This window comes from Globicephala melas, chromosome 3, assembly GCF_963455315.2.
Source record: "Globicephala melas chromosome 3, mGloMel1.2, whole genome shotgun sequence".
Taxonomy (NCBI): Eukaryota; Metazoa; Chordata; class Mammalia; order Artiodactyla; family Delphinidae; genus Globicephala; species Globicephala melas.
In genome coordinates, this window is record NC_083316.1 from 144693933 (window position 1) to 144715451 (window position 21519).

Sequence of the window (21519 nt, forward strand, 5' to 3'; positions counted from 1 at the left end):
GGTATAATCCAAGACTGGCTTCCCCCCACCATCCCTCAGAAGCTGAGCCAGTTGTTTCCTATTTCTTACCAATCTCATACTCTGCTTACAGCAAAGTGTAAAATGCTGGTCTTGTTTGCTTCCATTGTACCTTTAAATGGCTTAATTTTGCAGAACAAGATGCTATAGATAGTTAAGGGAAAAGCCAAGGAGGACACAGATATTCATTCTTTCAGGTTGAAGCAGTAGCCGATTTCCTCTCCTTGTTAACTCCTTGTTAGAAGTCTGGGGCTAGCTTGCTGGTAGAATCTTTGCCTTTGCACAAAAATAACTTTCTGTCAAATGCCTAGGCTGACAGTTCCTCAGAGAATGACTTGGGTGGGAGATCAATTTACTGAATAAATATGTAGATTTAGGATATGTGTTTGCAAATCCCCTGTAACTTAGTATGGACATGCAGGATAATAAAGGGTCTAGTTTGCCAGAGGGGTGAAATTCACCAAGCTAACCTAACTGTCAGGGATGCTGAACTGAATCAGGATGACTAGATGTATTTTGTGATCCACTTCAGATGCACTTGAGGCAGGCATCACCCTGAAGTAGAATTTGTTTCCTTATTAGGCAGTATTAATAATATATTACTCAGTTGTTGGGCTTGTTTCTTATTGTGTCTTTGGGGTGGATGGAAAATTAAAAAGGACTTAGTTATGGGGCACATACGGTCACTGTCCTTCAAATCTCCAAACTAGCTCCTCTGTATCTCAGATCTCCTCTCCTAATGTAGTCAGTTGCAAAGACATATGAGTTCAGTTCAATTCGTTTGTTCATTCATTCGTTCAGTAAACATTTTTGAGTCTTACTATTTGGAAGTTCTATGCTAGGATACTGCAGTGAAAAAGGCAGATGTAGCCCTGCCCTCATGCTTCCCTTATATAATACTGTGGGGGAAAAAAATAAAATAAACAAATACACCAAGTCGTTGCAAACCATGATAAATGCCTGTACGGGAATTAAGCAAGTAGTTGAGATAGGTGGTCCAGTACAGCAGTGAATAATCCCAGTAACTACCTGTATAATTGTGGGCAAGTGACCTAACCTCTGTGCCCCAGTTTCCTTGTCTAAAGTTGGGATTACTTCACAGTGTTATTGTGAGGATTCTGATGAAGTGACGTTTAATTAATTAATTTGTTTTTTATTTTTGGCTGCATTGGGTCTTTGTTGCTGCACGCGGGCTTTCTCTAGTTGCGGTGAGCGGGGGCTACTCTTCGTAGTGGTGAGCAGGCTTCTCATTGCGGTGGCTTCTCTTGTTGTGGAGCACAGGCTCTAGGTGCGCAGGCCTCAGCAGTTGTGGCACGCGGGCTCAGTAGTTGTGGCTCACGGGCTTAGGTGCTCTGCGGCATGTGGGATCTTCCCGGACCAGGCTCGAACTCGTGTTCCCTGCATTGGCAGGCGGATTCTTAACGACTGTACCACCAGGGAATTCCCTGAAGTGACGTTTAAACTGAGATGTGAGGGATGGCAATGATCCAGCCATGCAGGGATTGAAGGAAGAGTCCTTCAGGGAGGGAAAGTCTGAGCAAGAGATCTTGAATAAGAAAGAGCTTGAAAGAGTTTTTTTCAGAAAGTTATCGTGGCTGAAGTATAGAGAGCACAGGGGAGATTAGGAGGAAGATAAACTGGGTGAGATAGGCAGAGCCTACCATGCAAAGATCATTCTAAGTGTATTACAGAGTCCTCGGGAGGCATGTAGTTGAAGATGCTTTCATGTGACGTAGCATGCTGACACTTGATGGTGAAGAGGGCTTGTGTCATGTGCCACATGGGTGGATTGGGGGCGGAGGTAACTGCACAGGGAGCTGTGACTGACCAGTGGTACCTGAAATGGGCAGCTCAGTAGGAAGTGACAGATTGTTAATCCCTGAGTTAATTACACAATCCTGGATAGGAGTAAAGGACTCAAGAATACAGACAGAGTGCATGTTGTCCTACAAAGCGTTTGTGTTTTAGATTATAGTAATTCCATATTTAAAATTGAAAAGCATGTGTTTCATAACCTCCCACAAGCCTCTTTGGTTGCCTCCTGTAAGATTCAAAGACATAAACCGCCCATCTTTAATTGGGTTGGGGGACAGACACAGCCTGTGCTACCTTATTTCACTGAGCAATCCCTTTAGGTTTTTCTGTTTGTTGGTTGGTTGATTTGTTTTTTGCAGTATCTCATCTCTGCTAAGCATTACTGTTTTACGGTCATAACGTTTATTACTTTTTTTTTTTTGCGGTACGCGGGCCTCTCACTGTTGTGGCCTCTCCTGTTGCAGAGCACATGCTCCGGACGCGCAGGCTTAGCGGCCATGGCTCATGGGCCCAGCCGCTCTGTGGCATGTGGGATCTTCCCGGACCGGGGCACGAACCCGTGTCCCCTGCATCGGCAGGCGGACTCTCAACCACTGCGCCACCAGGGAAGCCCCCCGTTTATTACTTTTTAATGCCATATATGTTTTAGCGACCATGAATTGTTGGCTGCAGTTTTGGACAAGTTTTTTAAAATATATAGTCACTTCTCAGTGACCTGTTAATGTATGGGTCTAAAGACCCATATTACCTGAAGTAGCAGATAGTGTCAACTTCACTTGATTTGATCATCAGAGTGCACTATGCAGATGTGTGTATCTGTGTACAGGTGAACTTTTCCACAGAAGAATGTTTTTCCAAATCAGTTTGCTGGGATAAATAATATCGTTAATTATTATTTCCTGATTTCCTATCAGATGGGCATTCTGGAGGGAGGGCAGGCCTACTCGTCTTGGGTACCATAGGGGTGATAAAAATGAAGAGCTTGTCTATGATCAAACATATTTTGTGAACAAGCCACAGATGATAACATTATTATGTCAACAGTTAAGAATATCCCAGATAGCACGAGCCACAGCATTTTACATTGCTAACCTCTCCGCTTCCTCAAAACACTTTCTCCCCTTGGCCTCTGTAGCACAGAACTCTTTTAGTATTCTTCATACTTCTCACACCCTTTGGAGGTCCTAAATGCTCAGTTTAAACCAATCCTCCTTTCACTCAACTCCCTCCACCTAGGTGACCAAATTCAAACCCATCTCTTCAGTTACTGCTTCTATGCAGATAACCCAGAAATCCAGCTTGACCTCTTCAACAAGTTCCAAATCTGTGTGTCCAGTTTACTTGATATCTTTCGTATCTCCGAGGCAATTCAAAGTTAGCATAACCAGAACCAAACTCATGATGTCCCCTCATCTCACTGACGTACAACCCAGCATGTTGCATGGGGCAGACAAATAGGATTTTTTGACACCTCATTTTTTGTGTTTTTCCCACGTAATCCACAGTCAAGTCCCCTCTTAAATGTCTCTCAAATTCATCCACATCTTTCCATCTTCACTACCAACTTCCTGTTCACAGTTCTCATCACCTCACACCTGGATCACTGTGTTAGCTTTCTCCAGTGGTCTTGCTGCTTCCATCCTTGTCTTCTTAGAATCTGTTTTGCTATGGAGTCTCACAAATTTCCTAAGTAGACAATTATAACACCTGTAAATATGGAAAGCTTTGTTTCTCTCTTTCTAATTTGAATCCTTTTTCTCCCTGTCTTATTGCATTGGCTAGGATTCTAGACCAATGTTGAATAAAAATGGTGATATGTATTATGTATTAGATTTAAAAAATATTTTAGATATCTTTTATCAATTTAAGGTAGTTCTTTTCTATCACTAATTTGATAATAATGTTCATCGTGAAGCAGTATTACATTTTATTGTGATCACTGATGTTTTGAACTTATTTATATCATCTTAGATGTGCATCTTCGCCAACACTCTGATTTTCTGTTCTCTTTTTCCTTCTTTTTTTTGGATTGTCTTCAGTTTTTTCACTCTCTTTTCGCCTTTAATAGTTTGAAAGTTACATTTTATATGCAGTTCTATTAGTGGCTACTTAGGTATTCTATCATACATATTTAACTTAATAAAATCTTAGTATCTTTACAGTCCTTCTGAAAAATAAAGGATTTTAGAAGATACTTCCACTTCCTTCTTAAATATTATACTATAATTGTGTAGTATGTCAGTTTTGCCTTTTTTGATAATTCCACAAATTAGACATTATTATTGTTTTAAGCAGTTGGTACTTGTTTATATGATTTTACCAATAAAAGTTCATCAACGGGGGCTTCCCTGGTGGCGCAGTGGTTGAGAATCTGCCTGCCAATGCAGGGGACACGGGTTCGAGCCCTGGTCTGGGAAGATCCCACATGCCGCAGAGCAACTGGGCCCGTGAGCCACAACTACTGAGCCTGCGCGTCTAGAGCCTGTGCTCCGCAACAAGAGAGGCTGCGACAGTGAGAGGCCCGTGCACCGCGATGAAGAGTGGCCCCCGCTCGCTGCAACTAGAGAAAGCCCCAGTGCAGCAACGAAGACCCAACGCAGCCAAAAATAAATAAATAAATAAATAAATTAAAAAAAAAAAAAGTTCATCAACACTACTATACTGTAAACTTAAAAGTGGTTAAAGTGGTAAATTTCATGTTATTTTTTTTATCACAGTGAAAAAAAAGGTATCATTTCTCCTGTCATCTTTGACCATCCATATTTGTTTTTCTTCTCCTTGAAGTAAATCGTTTATTATTAATGGCAGGAAATTTACTGGTAGAGTTGCTAAAGTCTCTCTGATTTTATTCTGAAACTTGGAATGGGGTTTCCCTGGATATAGAGTTCTAGCTCTTTTGTTCATTGTGATCAGCTGTTAAGGTTAGCTGTCAGTCTTACTGTTGTTCCTTTATAGGCATTCTGTTTTTTTCTCCCTGGCAGCCTTTAAGATCATCTCTTTGTCTTTGGTATTCTGCATTTCTCTATGTTGTACTTAAGAATGAGTTTGTTTATATAGCTAGAAGTTAGTTTTCCTGGATCTGGAGTTTGGTATTTGCAATACCAATTCTATAAAATTTCTCATTCATCATTCTTTTTAATTTTTGCATTTTCCGCTTATATTCTATGATCTCTCTGAAATGTCAGTTAGTGTATGTTAGACCTCATATTCTCCATGTCTCATAAACTCTCATATTTTCTATCTTTTGTTTTTTGGGGTTCATTCTGGCTAATTTCTTTCAACCTATTTTCCAGCTTACCGATTTCCCTCTTAACTGCATCTAATATGCTGTTTGATTCATTGAATGAGATTTTTTATTTTAATCATTATATTATTCATTTTCAGAAATTCTATTGAGTTCTTATTCAAATATAACTTTTTAACTTTTTTTTGTTTCTTGATCGTATTTTCAAACATCCTTTCTATATTTTGAAGCACATTAAATATGAGATTTTATATTCTTTGCTGGATAACTCCAATAGGGGGATTCTTTGTGAGGCTGATTCCGCTGTTTCTGTTTTGGGTGACCTTGAGTCCTTGTGCATTTTGTTGTTATTATTATTTTTTAAAGCTTATTTCCCTTTCAACTTTATCAGTTCTTGTGTATTTTTAGTCTTGAATTAAAGTTTTTTATTTTCTTCCAGAGAAAATCAGAATGTCCTTCCATTGTTCACCTGGGGGTCACTAACAACCGGAGACCTCTTTAAGTTAAAATTTCTCTTTGTCAATCCAAGTGAGGCACATGAATTTGGAGAAAACAAAAACAAACAAGATCACAAACAAACAAAATCCAGGTGAGGACTGGCTTGTGGTTAAGAAATCTCAGTGGAGATGTGTTTTCCTTCTTCACCCAGCACCAAGTTTTCTTTCATGCAGTAGATTTATTTCTCACCTTCCTTTATAGGAAGGTATAACAATTTGGGGTATCAGCTTACTGCAAGGGTCACCAATATGCAGGCCCCAGGATTGATCTCATTCTTTCTCTTCCCCAACCAGTTAACTTCAGTAGTTGTGGCATGCGGGCTTCAGGAGTTGTGGCTTGCAGGCCCCAGTAGTTGTGGCTTGCGGGCTCTAGAGCGCAGGCTCAGTAGTCGTGTGCGTGGACTTAGTTGCTCCACGGCATGTGGGATCTTCCCGGACCAGGGCTCAAACCTGTGTCCCCTGCATTGGCAGGTGGATTCTTAACCACTGTGCCACCAGGGAAGCCCTGGGAGTCATTTTTATTGAGAGGTTTTCTAGGGCACTGTGTCTACCACAATGTCAGAAGTAGAAGTCTTTAAATTTCACTGCAGCCAGAATGATCTTTCCACATTTCAGGTCAGACTGAGGTGCTCACCTTCTTAAAATCCTCTAATTTCTTCTCATTGCTCTTAGGATGAAGGCAAAACTTCACGTGACCTGCGAGGGTCCCGTCCTGGCTGCCCGCCAGCCTCTTTTCACCCGGCTTACCCAGTCTCTCCACTCCGGATTCAGGGGCCTTCATTCAGTCCCTCTGACCCACTCGGCTCCCTTCTGCTGCAGGGCCTGTGTGCTTGCTGACCTGTGGATGGAATGCCCTTTCTTCTCCTTTTCTCCTAGTTCTTTCTTATTCTCCTTTCCTGGGTCACCTGAAGCATCACTCCCTCAGAGAACCTATCCCTGTATTTTCTGGCTAGGTCAAACCTCTTTAAATTCTCATTGCCCATGTATTTTGTCTTTCAAGTATGTATCACAAATAAATATTTGTTGAGCACCTATTATACATCAATTACTGTGCTCTCAAGGAATTTGGAAAGAGAAATAAAAATTGACACCCAAATACATATCATAGCTGCCATTTTACGTATTTGGGGGTTGATTTTTGTTTCTTCTTATAAATTCCTTGATAGCACAATGATTGGTGCATAGTAGGTGATCAACAAATATTTATTATCAACTATTTTTATAGTTGAAGTAACTATCTAATGGAAACCTTAAACACAACTGCTCAAGCCAAGTAAAAGTGTCCTTCTCCTAGACTTTAGAGAGTCCATTATTTTTTAGTTTTCCCTTCCCTCGTCCCTCATGGCTTGCTCTCTGTGTTTGATTTTAAACCAGGTACGCACAACTGGGTCATTAAGGTCTGGTGACTGAAATGCAGCCCTGGGTTTTAAAGCTCACCTCTGGATCAGGACCCCTCTTCTGTGACCAACATTTCCTCTTCTGATATGATTTAATGTGATAATCTGGTGCCTCCTCCATTGTAATACATGTTAGAAGGTGGCCTCTCCCAAACCCCAGAAACCAGTAGAGAGCCTGTTGAGGGCCCTGCCCGGGAGCTTTGGTCTGCTACACACACTGCATGTCCTGCTTCTCTGAACCTGGAACTGTGCCATTTTCCATTTTAGGGGTATCCATGGGGCAGGAGGAATGTGTGCCTTGTAACTAATTCACAGGTCATCCGAGGCCTGGAAATCTAATTTCCCTCTGAGCATACAGCTGCTGAAAGGCCTGTAACTCAGCATTTATTCTTCCTTACATTAAGCATCAACACATTGTATACCTGTCCCAGGTACACTGAGCCCTAAAACTTGGTCCTTCTTTTTAAGCCCTTGACTTGGTAATGAAAGTTTCTAAAAGTGTCGTTGAAGTATTTGTCTAGTGGTCAAGGTTTTGGTTTGCATTAGCAATCAAGTGTTTACCCGACAAATATTTATTGAGTAGCCCCTGGACCACTCTGCTAAGCACTGGAAATACGACAATGAATCAGAGAGACTCAAGCCTATTCATGGGATTTTTAGTCTAGGTGGGAAGGGAGTCATTAAGCAGGTAGTCATGTGGGCGCATATGAAATTAAGAGAGATGTGTGTGTGAGATGCCTTGAGAGCATGTAACAAGGAGATCATATCTCATCATGAAGTCAGGGAGGTGTCCTGGAGGAAGTGCCATCTGTGACGTGAGTGATGAGTAACAGTTGGCAGGTAAAGAGGAGGAGGGCGTAACTGGTGAAAAGAAAGCTGGAGGGAGGTCCCTGAGACAGTAGAGAACTTGACTCAGTTGAGCTGTGGAAAGGCAGAAGTGACTGGAATTCAGTGATGGAGGGATGAGAGTAGCAGTAGATTGCCTGGAGGGACAGGAAGAGACAGATCTTGACGGTCAGGCCGTGGCATTTAGACAATATCCTGAGGGAAATTGGGAGCTATACTGACTTTTTTTTTTTAAGTGTAGTTGATTTACAATATTGTGTTGTTTTCAGGTGTATAGCAAAGTGATTCAGTTATACATATATATATCTGTATTCTTTTTCAGTTCTTTTCCGTTAATTATAAGATATTGAATATAGTTCCCTGTGCTATACAGTAAAAAAAAAAAAAAAGGGATTATGAACAAGTGAATGGTATGATAACATTTGTGTTCTTAAATTGGTCCCTCTGGCCAATGTGTAGAAAATGGATTGAAAGGAAGTAAGAGTGAAAGAAGGGAGATGGTTCAGAAACCTCTACTGGTGAGAGGTGACGGGGACTTGGATGAAGATGGTGCCGATGAGGATGAAGGATGGTAAATGGCTTTGGTGACGGTAGTTAACAGTACTGTATCATGTACTGGAAAGTTGCTAACAGAGTATATCTTAGAAGTTCTCAACACACACACATGCACACACACGACTGTAATTTTGTGAGGTGATGGATGTGTTAACCAGCCTTATTGTGGCAATGCTTCTGCCACATATACTTGTATCACATTATCACGTTGTACACCTTAAACTTACACAGTATCATATGTCAATTATATCTCAATAAAGCTGGAAAAAAATGGTTTGGGGGGGTGGAATTAATGGGGCTTGATGACTGAATGACCCTCAGGCTCTTCAAGATCCACCCCTACTTACCCCAGGCTCTGGCTTGGGCAGCTATGAGGCCATGTCATGTTGGGGAGCTCTGCAGAGTGAGCAGGGTTGCCCTTGGATGATTGTCATACCCCATGCTGACTCTTTGACAATAGAAGCCAATTAGGAATCCTGGAGGTTTCCCTCAATGATAATGTGTCTCCTTAGAGATGAGTGACCCGGTGCCCAGAGTGATGTGACCTCCTAAAGGTGACAGTACACAATGGTGCTGACATCTGTTCTAGAATTCAGTCCAGGGACACAGACCACTGGTCTTTCTGCCACACTGCCCTCTCCTGGCAACTTCTCTGGCCCTCAGCCATCCTACCACTCAACTGACGATTCCAGTAATGCAAACCTCACCGTGTTTGGACTCGACACTTCCTCAGGTGTTCCCAGATTTCAAAACAAAGAGTTTTACTGCACATGCATTTTTCAAACCAGCACCATTAGTAAAGAAACTGTTAAAAATTCTATTTAATTCTACACACCAAATGTCAAGGCTCTCAGTGGAACAAGATCATGTAGCCCGGGGTTACTTATACTTCTCGGAAAACCACAGACTGAAAGGGCACAGTTTAGATGGTTTTGGCATGACCACCGTTTAGAGTAATACTAACTTGACATTTCTTAGGCAAGTGTTTCTCTAGAGGCAGTCCATGCCAAGAACCAGGAAGTAGGTGAGAAGTCAGCATCTTGATTCAATGATTGTAGAGGGAAAACTGCCACCAGTTGTATGGCCTTGAGCTAGACCTCCTGGCTCCAGCTCTAGTTCCTATGATGAGAATGAGAGAGTTCAGGAAAGACCCTGGGGGAAAGGATTGTTGTAGAAAGGAACTGGAGGCCAAGAAACATTCACTCCCCACCCCCACCCCCCAAAAAGAGTAGAAAGATCTTTTTAAAATTAAAGGCAGTATTTACTTGTTATAAAATCAGAATATAATATAAAAGTGTATAAGGGGACTGTTGACACAATCCCTTTTCTAAGAGGTAATGAAATGATCAATTTAATGTACAGATTTTACAAAGTGTGTATGTGTGTGCACATGTGTGTAATTATTCTGCAACTTAATTTTTTTCTGTTATGATGTAGAGAATATTATGCTTAGTAAAATAAGTAAGAGAAAGACAAATACTGTATGTTATCACTTACATGTAGAATCTAAAAAATAATATGAATGAATGTATTTGCAAAACAGGAGCAGACTTACAGATAGAGAAAATGAACTTGTGGTTACCAAAGGGGAGAGGGAAGGGGGGGAGGGGCAAATTAGGGGTATGAGATTAACAGGTACAGCTACTGTATATAAAATAGATAAGAAGCAAGGATATACTGTATAGCACAGAGAATTATACCCATTGTCTTGTAATAACCTTTAATGGAGTATAATCTGCAAAAATACTGGACATTATGCCATACACCTGAAACTAACATGATATTGTAAATCAACTACACTTCAATAAACTTTAAAAAAAGATACCAAGGACACCTCCCAGGTCATTAAAAAACTAAAGGAAGAAATGGTAAGAGAAGCAGTCAAGACATAGTTTCTTTTTAGTACCTAAACTTTTTAGACCAACTTGGCCTGAAGAGAAAGAGCTGGAAGGACTTTGCTGAGTATTAGCTTCTCTTTCAAGTAGATGATGTAATCCGTCTTTTTCTCTATATGTCTTGAAACTGTGGAAGTGTGTGTGTGTGTGTGTGTGTGTGTGTGTGTGTTTCTATCCTTAGGAACATTGTTTTGGGAACACTCAATTTCTAATTATATTGAGGGAAAAGACCCTGAATACCATTTTTCATGCTAATGGAGAAATTTACCTAAGTGCAGACTTAGGCAACTTAGTTCTTCCTGCCAAATTACATAAAGGTTGCAGCTCCTCTGGGTAGAATGAAGGATGGCACAGGGCATACATCACACTCTATTCATAACTTAGCTTTTGCCTGCATTTCATTACCTACTTACTATTAATTTATTGTACAGGGTTGCCATATTTTAAAAGTAAAGTGAATGTTTTAGATGGATTGTTTTTCTTTCATTTTGTCCATATTGTTAACTTCTATTTTTTTTTTTTTAATTTAAGCTGTTTACACTTCTACCTGAGGCAGTTTTTCTTCAGTGATTGCATTAATTTTTGTGCATTCATTCTAGACATTATTCAAAACAGGATACCCCACACTTTGAGTTTGCCTTTTTTTCCCTCTCTTCTACAAATCTTTCTTCCCTGGGGTGATTTACAGGAAGAAGACTGTTTAGTGAAACTTCTTTGCAGTTTGCCCTAAGGGGCAATCCACCTCAAATGTCAGATTCTGGAGAAGTAGCAGCTCAAGTAGAAATAATTTTGTCAATGACAAAAGGATTGGCACCAGGAACTGTCTGAGCCCTGCCTGTGGACTGCTGGTAGTATTCAATTCAATCAAGTCTTCATGAAATACTCTCTGGCCACCAGAGCTGCTTGCCAGTTCACACTGGCAACTTTGTAGTTATCCTAGCCCTTTCTTATATAGTTCCTTTCTAATAGGGTACAACTTTACTCTTTCTCTTCTGAGAATAACTCCTTACATTTCAACTTTGTTACCCTTCAAATGAAATTTTCTCTGGCCGCTGTTGAGCTGGGCAGCTCACTCCAGGCTCATTGCACCAAAATTCCATGTCTTAATCTGCAATTTCTGATTCATTTCAGGTCCATAGGATAGACCTTGGTGGTGGGAGAGGGGGTGGCGATGGTGATGATGACCACGTGGGGAAGAGCGGAACCAGAGAGGGGACCCTCTCTTTCATAATCCCTTTCCAGCCCTATTGCTTTGATTTAAATGTGCCTGCTGAGTGCACTGAAGGGTTTCTTTCTATAAGCAGGAACGATAAATGCAAGGATGATTTTCAGACAGACTCAGCTCCTGGTTTGCCCACAGTTATTCTTTATCCCAAATGGTAGGGATGTGGAGAGAGAGAGACAGAGACAAGAGATAGAAAGAGACACAGAGAGACACACAGACAGACAGAGACAGAGAGGTAATAGAGAGGTAAGTAGGTTCTGGTCTTAGACTGCTGTGAATTTTCCAGAGTAATTACTCTTCTGAAACCATGAATGGCTTAATGGTTCTCTTTGTAAAGTCACTAATTTACACCTCCTGTAATAGAGCAAATTATTGGCTCAGGGGTAGGAATACCAGCCAAGTAACCATGGATTTAGAGCCTGAACAAAAAAAGGTGGGAGCTAGCCATCTCACTTCCCTACACAGTTGCAGGATATCATCCCAGGGGCAAATGATGCTTTCCTATCCACCTGACTTGTTCCGGTCCCAGGGATCTGCTCTTACTTTGCTCTGTTCCAGGAGGCAGTATTGTTTAGTGGTTGAAGGAGTGAAATTTGCATCCAGACAACTCCTCGGCTCAAATCCTGACTGTGCCATTTACTAGCTGGGTGAACTTGTGCGGTTAGCATAGTGCCTGGTGCATATAGTAAATGCTTAATAAGTAGCAGCTGTTAACAGTATTAGTCGTCTTAGTGGTAAAAGTTACGATAAAAACTAAAGGTGGCAGAGCTGAAGATGACTATTAATAGCATCCTCACGATGTTGTTTAGGTACCGTTAGCATTAGCTGAACTTCTATGAGTTCTGTGGATTCCTAAGACATTTCTGTACATCCACATTGAAGGTGCTGAAGTTCATTCATCTAATAATTTATCATTTGTTGATGCGTTTGCTTAAAACTCACTTTTGATGTTCCATGCCTCTTGCTAGACGTGGGGATATTCTGACAAAATAGCCTTGATCTCTGCCTGCACGGAGCTTATCCTCCAGTGGAGAAGACAGGCAAGTAAGTGGTGATGATAAAGAATGAAGTATTCTAACAGGGAAGCCTCAGTCATTGTGACAGTCTGCATTAAATGCTGTGTGCAGTGCATATCATTCATCTAAGGAAATGCACTGGGTAAGTGGCCTCCCTTCTACAGTATTCCTCATGTCCTGGCATCACTGGGCGCACAAAAGTATCTTGACTTGTATGGCAAGGTAACAAAGTGGTGTGGTGAGATCTCATTGTTTAAGTAATTTTGCTCAGTTCCGTGTAAGATCATGGAGACATTTAAAATAGAATTTTCATTTTTAAAAGCTTCCAGTGAATCTGGTCTTGCTCCCAGGCACTTGTGAAATGAGTCAGGTGTGTGTCTTGCCAAGAGCAAATTGAGGCAAAAGATGTGACCAGGTAAGGGAGACAGAGGCAAGCCAGGCCCAGGTCTAATCCTGGGGGCCTTTCCAGGACTTCTGGGAGGAAGGAGGGAGGCGGGGGACAGGCTGTGGTGGTGGCATGGGAGGGGGGCGAGGTGCTGAGGGCTGAGAGGGGCCTTCAGGTAGGTGGCTCACTGAGGTCAGTGTCAGCGGGGCCCCTGCTCCTTCCTCTCAGCTTCCATTCCCCTTGTTCACGCCTCTTTAATTTTTTTTCTTTTCTCATATGTAAGACGTAGATAATAAGAGCCTCTATCAAATGAGCTAATCCGTGCGAGGAACTGAGCACAGTGCCTGAACCTTAGGAATCACTCAGCAATAATATTAAACTTTTATTGTTCAGCTTTTCTCGCTACCCAGCATTATATGATTTACCTGTGGGTTTGCCTCCTGACTTCTTGGGGCTGGGGACTGAGTCCTGCTCCCGTTCCCTCCACTGCAGTGCCTGGCACACAGTGGGTGCTCTATAAATGGCAGTTGCTTTTGTGAAGTGGCTGACTTCCTCCTCCTAAGACTTTAGAAAGCCGAAAGGAGTGGATCCAGAAGAAACCAGTGCTACTATATAACAATAGCTAATAGTTATTGAGTGTTAACTCTGCACCAGGCACTGTGCTAATCGCTTTACACGCATTATTTTAATGTAGGACAACTGTGTGGGGCTAGTACCATTTTCCTAGTGAGAAAACTGAGCCTTCTAGAGATGAAGAAACTTAGTCAAGATCACCCAGCTGACAAGGGTCACGGCAGGGTTTGGAAAGCGACACAGTCTTACTTAAATGTCTGTATTGCCTCCAAGAGGTGGGTAGGAAATCAGGAGGATGCCTGGGAATGTGGCTCAGGGGAGCTGGAGTCGCCGAGGTATGAGGTATAGAAATGTAAAGAGGCCGGTACTCAGGAAACACTCCACCCTGGATTCTCAGGTGGATCTTCCTCCTGGCTTTCTGCAGCCCGAGGTTGCCTTGGTTCGATTCTGCTTCCCTGCGCTGCTGGCCTGAGGTGGGCGTCTCCGTTTATGGCTGAGGCTTTATGTACCTGCACAGAGAAGGTGGTGCAAGGCATTGTACGCTCCACGTGGGGCCCCATTTGCATTTAGTGAGTGCTCAGCTGTGCACAGCGTCTCCTTAATGAATCACATGCCAGCCGAGCACTGCTGTATTTATCCCAGCCCCGGGAGCTGAGTGCCCGCCGTGGTTGGGCTGGCACGCCCCAGAACAGCGCCTCGCAGGGTGTTCCAGTTTTTCTTGTGGTCAGGGCCTTTGGGCCCTTCAATAATTCGTCCCCTGGCGGAATCAGCTGGTTTCTAGGTGCTCTGAAGCCAGAAAAAATGTTTCCCTCCTGAAGCTATATACAGAGAGCAAGTGTTAAAGAGGGACCTTGAAACCACATCTGCTGTGCCCTTGACTTCAAGGCCACATTTAAAGCCTTGCAGATAGACAAAAGACATTATTTTTCTTTCCTCCTTATGCTTCTCAGGGGAGGTCCCATGGTGCTGAATGCCCCCCTCACCCACCCCCACCGCCATCAGTTTATTTCTTCCACATAATCTAAAGGCTTTATGTATTTTTTTTCCTTATTCACTCCTTCTAAGAAATATTCCTTTTATTTACGTACACTCAGATCAGAGAGTTTGCCAGTATGATCACTTCTGTGCTTAGGAATCAACAACAAGAATTACTGATATTTACTTAACACTTGTTAAGTGCCAGCTATAGTACTAAGCACTTGAGATGCACGATCTCATTTTTTTCACCTTAAAATAACCCTTCGAATGAGCATTATATCTCTGTTTTATCGACAAGGAAGGTAAGATTCGGAGATGTAATTTGTCTGAGGCCAAACAGCCAGTCTGTGGAGGAGTCTAGCTAGACAGCAAAGCTCTTTACACTAAATAGTTTTTTGCTTCCTTTCTTCTTCCCAACTGTAGTCATTTTCTTCAACTGTTCTTCCCATTCCCAGCAAATAAAAGCCCAGGCTTAAAAATTCACACACACACACACACACACAATTGATAAGACTGCAACGATTTTGCTTAATGATGTAGTCAACTGTAAAACGCAAGCCATTTCCCCAACAGAATTGTTTTTACCCTCTATAAAACTTCAGCAGGTATAGAATGTATTTCCTTCCCTTAACTAGAGTGTGGTGTTAAGGTACTTAACTTGTGACATGAATAGCAGGGAGCAGCTTGGATTCCCAGGGAGGCAGGCACCCCAGTCTTGGCTTCATAAGATCTGTGTCACCTGTGCTGTGCTGTTAGGTTCTCAGAGCATAGAAGGAGAAGAATGCTGAGTTCTGGGTCTATAGCTATGCCACTGGTGCAGTCTGTGACCTAGAGCGAATCACATGTCTTGCTGGTAGAAATTAAATTCAGTTTCCTAAGTTTAAATTTGAGTGGAAAGCCTCGACTTGATTTTACCGCCTAAAAGTCTCTTTTCCTTCCTACCTCAGTCAAATAACCTTTAAAAGATGGTAATGAAGCTGAGTCACCTCCGCACTCAGGCCCTCAGTCTCTTCATCTGTACAATAGGAAGCATGGACCCAGTGCTCACTGGCGTTCCCAGCAGCTCTTGCTTTAGAACCCCAGGGAGCTGCAGGAACAAGCCCGTCTCACCCTACAGAGCTCTGACTGGACAGGAGTTTTCAACGAATCCAACCAGGGCTAGTCTACGCAAAAAAAAAAAGGGAGTTTATTGGAGGGATATTTGTGCAGCTTATAAAATCCAAGAAGAGTTAAATAACCAGACTCAGGGATGTAAGGAACCAGGGTAGCCTCAAAGATCTCTTCAGCAGGAGTTCATGAACTTTCCTCCTGGAGCACTGCCTTAAGATGACTCCCAACAAAGCCCATTTCTGTGTTTCTCTGTTAAGAATGATGAATTCCAGGGAGGGAGCTGCCATGGGACTATTCAGTTATGGGAGGTGGGCTGGGGGTGGGGGGCGCTAGGGTCACCAGCAGGAGAAAGCTGCTGGAGACCATTTTTGTTGGCAGTACCAGTGGTTCCCAAGAAGAGGACCTGGTGGGGTCCCCTCCGCCCACCCCGCAAGCCACACACACATACGGCCACAAATATACAAATAAGTACGCCTTACAGAGAAAGTCCATGCATGGTAAATAATGATGAGCTCACCATGGGCAGCCACGTCTGGCTGTTAAATGTGGGAGGGAGACACCATAGACCAGGAACAGGAATTACGATGTCGCTTATTAGATGTTTTCAGGCGGCTGTGGCTAGAGGAAAGAGCAAGGGATTTCAAGGCAAAAGCCTTGGGGGATGGACCGTCCATTAGCTTAGCTTTGGGCACAGAGAAAAGCTCACAGCACCATCTCACAGGGAAAGCATCACCACTTTGAATTCAGACCCTCCCTTCCTCCCTGCCAGACCTGGTCTCATCTTTTCCACTTTGATGGGATTTGGGCAAGTCTCAACCTGTTGAGAGTTTTTTATGTCTTTATCGGTGTAATACTCCAACAATTAACAACAACAAGACAATGGCTAGCATTTACCAGGGCCCAGTGTGTGCCAAGCACGTCACATGTGAGCTGGGCTCCTCATAATTCCTGGACACAGTGCTGTGACAGCCTGCATTTGCAGGTGAGAAACTGAGGCTTACAGGAATTAAGAGAGGTAGTAAAGCATTGAGCACAGTGGTCTGCGAAATGATTGAGAGGGAGGCTTAGGAGCTGATGGCCAGGTTTGAATTTTGGCTCCAACACTTACTGGCGCGGAGTCCTTGGGCTTAAGTCACCAGTCTACAAAATGGTGATAAGGATGGGGCCCCTTACCATGGTGTGGTGATGAGGGTATGTGAGTTAATAATACAGACCGTGCCTGGGGCAGAGTGATCCTCTGTGATGTTTGCTGTTATTTATAAGGTCTTCAGTTAGTACTGGGCAGAGTGGAGATTGGAACCCAGGCTGACTCTAAAACACATCGTCTATGGCAGAACATCTCTGTGTTCAGGACTGAGTGGTGTAGGAGAGGGGAGAAGGGAAGAAGAGAAGGAGGAATGGGACAGGTGGGGACAGAGAAGGAGAGAAGCCTTAGGACTCCTGGCTCCTCTCACAACCTTGTCTCTATGACCTTGAAGTAGATACCCAGAAAGTCAGCAGCAGTTTCCGGATCCCTGTAGTGGATTGAAACATCTGGCATTGACTTCCCCTTAAGCTTCTTACTTCAGGAGGCTTTAGGAAGGGGCCACCTAGGAAAAAAGAAGAGAAGGAGACACAGAGAGTGACTGAGACAGAAGAAAGAGAGATGAAGTCAAAGAGAGAGAGAATGGCAGAGGGACACCTAGAGACTGACAGAGAGACAAAGTGAGTGATACTCAGGAGAAGAACAGAGAGACGCACACCTAAAGACAGAGAAAAGAGGTAGGAGAGAAGCAGGAAGAAAAGAGGGGCGAGAGCATGGGTGGGGGATTGAGTGGAGACAGCGCTGAGGTGGCCGTGATGGACCGCTCGACCGGTGATTGATGGAGCAAATAAACCCCTTAAGTGTGTCGGCGTTTTATCTGGGGAAAGCACCTTCACGGCAGCTGGCAGCTCAGTGGTGTCTGGCTGTGTAGGGCTGTGACAGGAGACCCTCTATCTGAATGGGAGACAGAAGCACCCTTCTCTGTGTTTCACCCAGAATGCCAAAGATTAGGCTGCAGAATTTTCACCCGTTGGCAATAAAAGCTTGTTTGGAGAGGCCTTGGGGTGAACGACACTCCAAGGCTGGGCCACGAGGGCACTGAGACTCAGGGGCCTGGAGACTGATTTTATGCAAGGGGATGGTTTCTATAAAAAGTCACATGTATATATATTAGACAGGCCTTGAAAATCTCTGCAAGGATATCCTTAACGGTTGCTAATTTTATGGTAGGATTAATGAGGAGTCTCACTTCATAAGTAATGCATTTTTTTTCTTTTTACAATATCAATGTAGGGCCTTTATAATCAGAGGCAAAAAATTTTAAATTAGGTATCAAGTACACTCCTGAAATAAGAGGACAGGGAAAATGATGGCCCCTGATGTGGAACAGACACAACTGTATTCATCCGACAAGCGGGCAGTGGCTAAGGGGAAGTGTATTTGAAAATATTTCTCCTTGATACTTTCAAGATACTTTGAAAGTCTGATGACCACAGTCTCCCTCTGATTCTTGCAGAAGGATGAAATTATTAAGGTCCCCTCAGCTTGGATGAGTTTCATTCCTTTGAGGTCCTTCAGGGTTTAAAAAAAGGCAGGAGGGGGCTTCCCTGGTGGCGCAGTGGTTGGGAGACTGCCTGCCGATGCAGGGGACACGGGTTTGTGCCCCGGTCCGGGAGGATCCCACATGTCACGGAGCAGCTAGGCCCATGAGCCATGGCCGCTGAGCCTGCGCGTCCACACCCTGTGCTCCAAAACGGGAGAGGCTGCGGCCATGAGAGGCCCGCGTACCGCAAGGGGAAAAAGAAAAAAAGAGGCAGGAGGGGGCGGTTTATTATGCCGAGTCAGTTGGATGGTACCTGTTCTGGGGACCTGGGTTTCCCCTGAGTGGCATATGCAAGCAGCGACTGCTGAATCAAGCCCCCTCCCCTTAAGTCACTATCTCCACCCCTGTCTCTTCTCAATTTCAAATGAAGTTTGTGGCCGGCACACACTTTCAAAGGTATTGCCTGTTGGCTTGAGAAATGACTCAGATGTGTCTTCTTTCAGGCTTTACGAAGGCAAGGAACAGATGGAGTTTGAAGAATCCATGAGACGCCTCTTTGAATCCATCAACAACTTGATGAAAAGTCAATATAAAACAACCATCCTTTTGCAGGTTGGTTTACACTACAAAAGAAAAAAATTCTGTCTTTTCGCTTGGTCATCTGATAGATATCTAACAGCGTAGTGAGATAACGTCTACTTTTGCTTGAATAGCAGCCATGTGTTAACTGAAGGCCTGGGCTGGCCCTGTGGTGTAAGGATCGTGAACACCAAGGGCTCCTCGGAGCAGGAGATGGCATATTTATTGTTCGTTTCCCATGAAGGTAGTGGTGCCTCTTCTTAAATAACTCTGAAGCTTTTGCTCCCTGGAAGGAAGGAGATCAAACCCGATCCACTTCTAGTGGTGACAGAAGTTAAGTTGTCAGTCTCTTAAATCGTCCACTTTTTATTCTCCACACCATAAACTGAGCTCCCATTTTGGGGTGAGAATGTCCTCAATAAACAAGAGATACTTCGGAGAAAATGGGTCCTGTAATTTAGTGGTCCATGACCTACAAACTCTGTAAATCTTTGAGAAACCTTGAGGTCTAACCCTATGTTTGAGAATGAGTTTAGCAGCCAAGAGGCTGAGTGAAGAGGCTGTTTCAGGGAGACTTCCTGACTTTCACAGCATTTATTCACAAGTGTTCGGGAAGAGCTGCCTCATGAGTTAGGAAGAAGAAAACCCAGACACATTGATTTAAACCAGTGGGTTAATGCAGAGTACCTCCTCTTCTTTTGATCAGAGTTTTCTTTTTCATTGCTAATTTAAATACTCACTAGCTAGCTATGCCTGGGGTTGCCCAGCCTCTGGTTAGAACGAATGAGGTACTAGTTCAGCCAGAATGCAGGTGAGGAGGCAAAGGCAGAAGTCTCTCTGGGGAGTGTTGGCTGCTAACATGATGGATTCCAAACTTTGCATATTAAAATCCCTTGAGGATCTTGAATAAATTCTGATGACTGACTACCACCAGCAAACATTCTAATTTAATTAGTATGGAGTGTGACTAGGGAAAAGGGAGTCTAAAAATCTCCCAACTTGATTTTAGTATGAAGCAAAGTTTGGGAATCACTCTGCTAATGGCTTCCTTAGAGGGGAGCTTTGTCTCGTTCATCGTTGTATCCTCAGCACCTAGAACAGTCCTAATACATAGTTGATGCTTGATAAATATCTGTTGAATGAATAACCCTCGGAATAGGTGTTCACATCTCTGTTTTATAGATAAGGAAATTGAAAGGCTCCTATGCACTAAGGGGTGTAGCTGGGATCCAGATCTCTTTCTGCCTGGCTCTAAAACCATGCTCTGAGCCGCTCCATCACACTGTTCTTTATACTCCACATTTAGCACCTACTGGGGATATGGTGGTTTTCTCTGAAATGAGTTGGGGCTGCAGTCTTACAGTTTTCACCTTCTCTTCCCTCTTGCTAGTCTTTTTTTTTTTTTTTTAAAGTCTTCCCTCTATTCCTCAAACCCTCATCATTTCAAAGCAAAGGGAGTAACGGGAGCAGGGGGCAGCATGAAGAAATATGACAAGAGCCAGAGCCTATCACCCCCGAGGCAGAGTGATTTCCACACCTCTTCACACTGATATCACACTGGAAGCAGCTGATTTCCAGTGAGAGACCACACAGTGAGTGTTAGGATATCCGGTGACAGCTGAGGATGCCCGGTTGCAATGAGAGGCTGTGGCATTGCATCAGGTCTGAAATAGGCTCCAAGGAAGCTGAAGTGTGAGGGAGCAGAAACGATGGACAAACAGAGGAAGCCGGTTGGTGGGGAGGAAATCGGAGTAGATGCCCCAGAGAAGCAGAGGTGCCAGGAGAGAGACCGCATGACCTTGAGAAAGACAAGGGGATAAGCCATCCTAGAGCCACCCTTTCCAATTTCAGCACCTCTTTCCCTGTGATGAACTACAGGTATTTGGGGGGAAGGAATAAAGGGCAGAGGGAACAAGAAGGTAGGGAAAGAAAGGAGGAAAAAAAAAAGGAAGCAAGGAAGCAAAAAGATGAGCCAGGAGAATTTCTGGTCCTGAGGAGACCTGGGTCAACAGAATGTTCTTCTTGATCAGCAATATGATTTTACCCTGGATTTAACTTCTCAGTGTCTCTGTTTCCTCATCTCTAGAACTTCACTGTTTGGATCAGATGAACATTGTCTGCAAAAGAGCCAATTATAAAATGCTATGCAAATGCAGAGAGCCAATAGGATTATTATGGCTTTGGCATGAGTCAGTAAGAACCCAGGTTCTTATTGTCTGGGTAACTGTGTCAGAAATGTCTTGTTTTCCAGGTTATGCTGGTTTCTCCTTATGGATTTCTACCCTGAAGTCATGGAAAGGGACTTTGTCTCTTTTTAAATTTACTTTAAGGGTCAAATTTAGCTTCTAGGAGTTACATAAAATCAGTGATGCTTTCCGTCTATTCCTATGGTTGTTGAAAAGTTGTCAAAGAAGAATGTAAAGTCATATTCAAATACAGAGAGCAATACCATTGAAAAAAACTGAATGCTGTTTTAGGGTGCCAGGAATGGGCCGATGAGGGGAAAGGAGTCAGGGCCATTTGATGTTAGCAAACCCCACACAAGAGATCTTCTGCAGACTTTGACATTTGCTACAGGAGAAAGAGCTTTGGATTTTGAGCCAGAGAGATCTGGGTGGGAAATGGGGCACGCCCCCTTGGGCAGGTAACACTGGGCAAATCACTTCAGTTTCCTGGGCCTCGTTTATCCTTTTATAAAATGGGAAGTCTAATTTAGAGGATTATTGAGAGGATTAAAGAAAGTAATGCATGTAAAGCATGGTGTGTAAAGCCTGTTACATAGTTCCATTTAAATAATTTTTAGTCATTTATATCTCTCC

The 21519-nt window shown here is 43.2% G+C and overlaps 1 protein-coding gene across 1 annotated transcript in view; it reads left to right on the top strand.

The window, feature by feature from the left end:
• DOCK2 (dedicator of cytokinesis 2) overlaps nucleotides 1–21519 on the top strand; it is a 407888-nt gene that overhangs the window by 84374 nt on the left and 301995 nt on the right. Inside the window, exon 23 of the mRNA XM_030829968.3 lies at nucleotides 18625–18733. Coding sequence (XP_030685828.1) covers nucleotides 18625–18733 — 109 coding nt within the window. The remainder of the gene's footprint in view (nucleotides 1–18624; nucleotides 18734–21519) is intronic.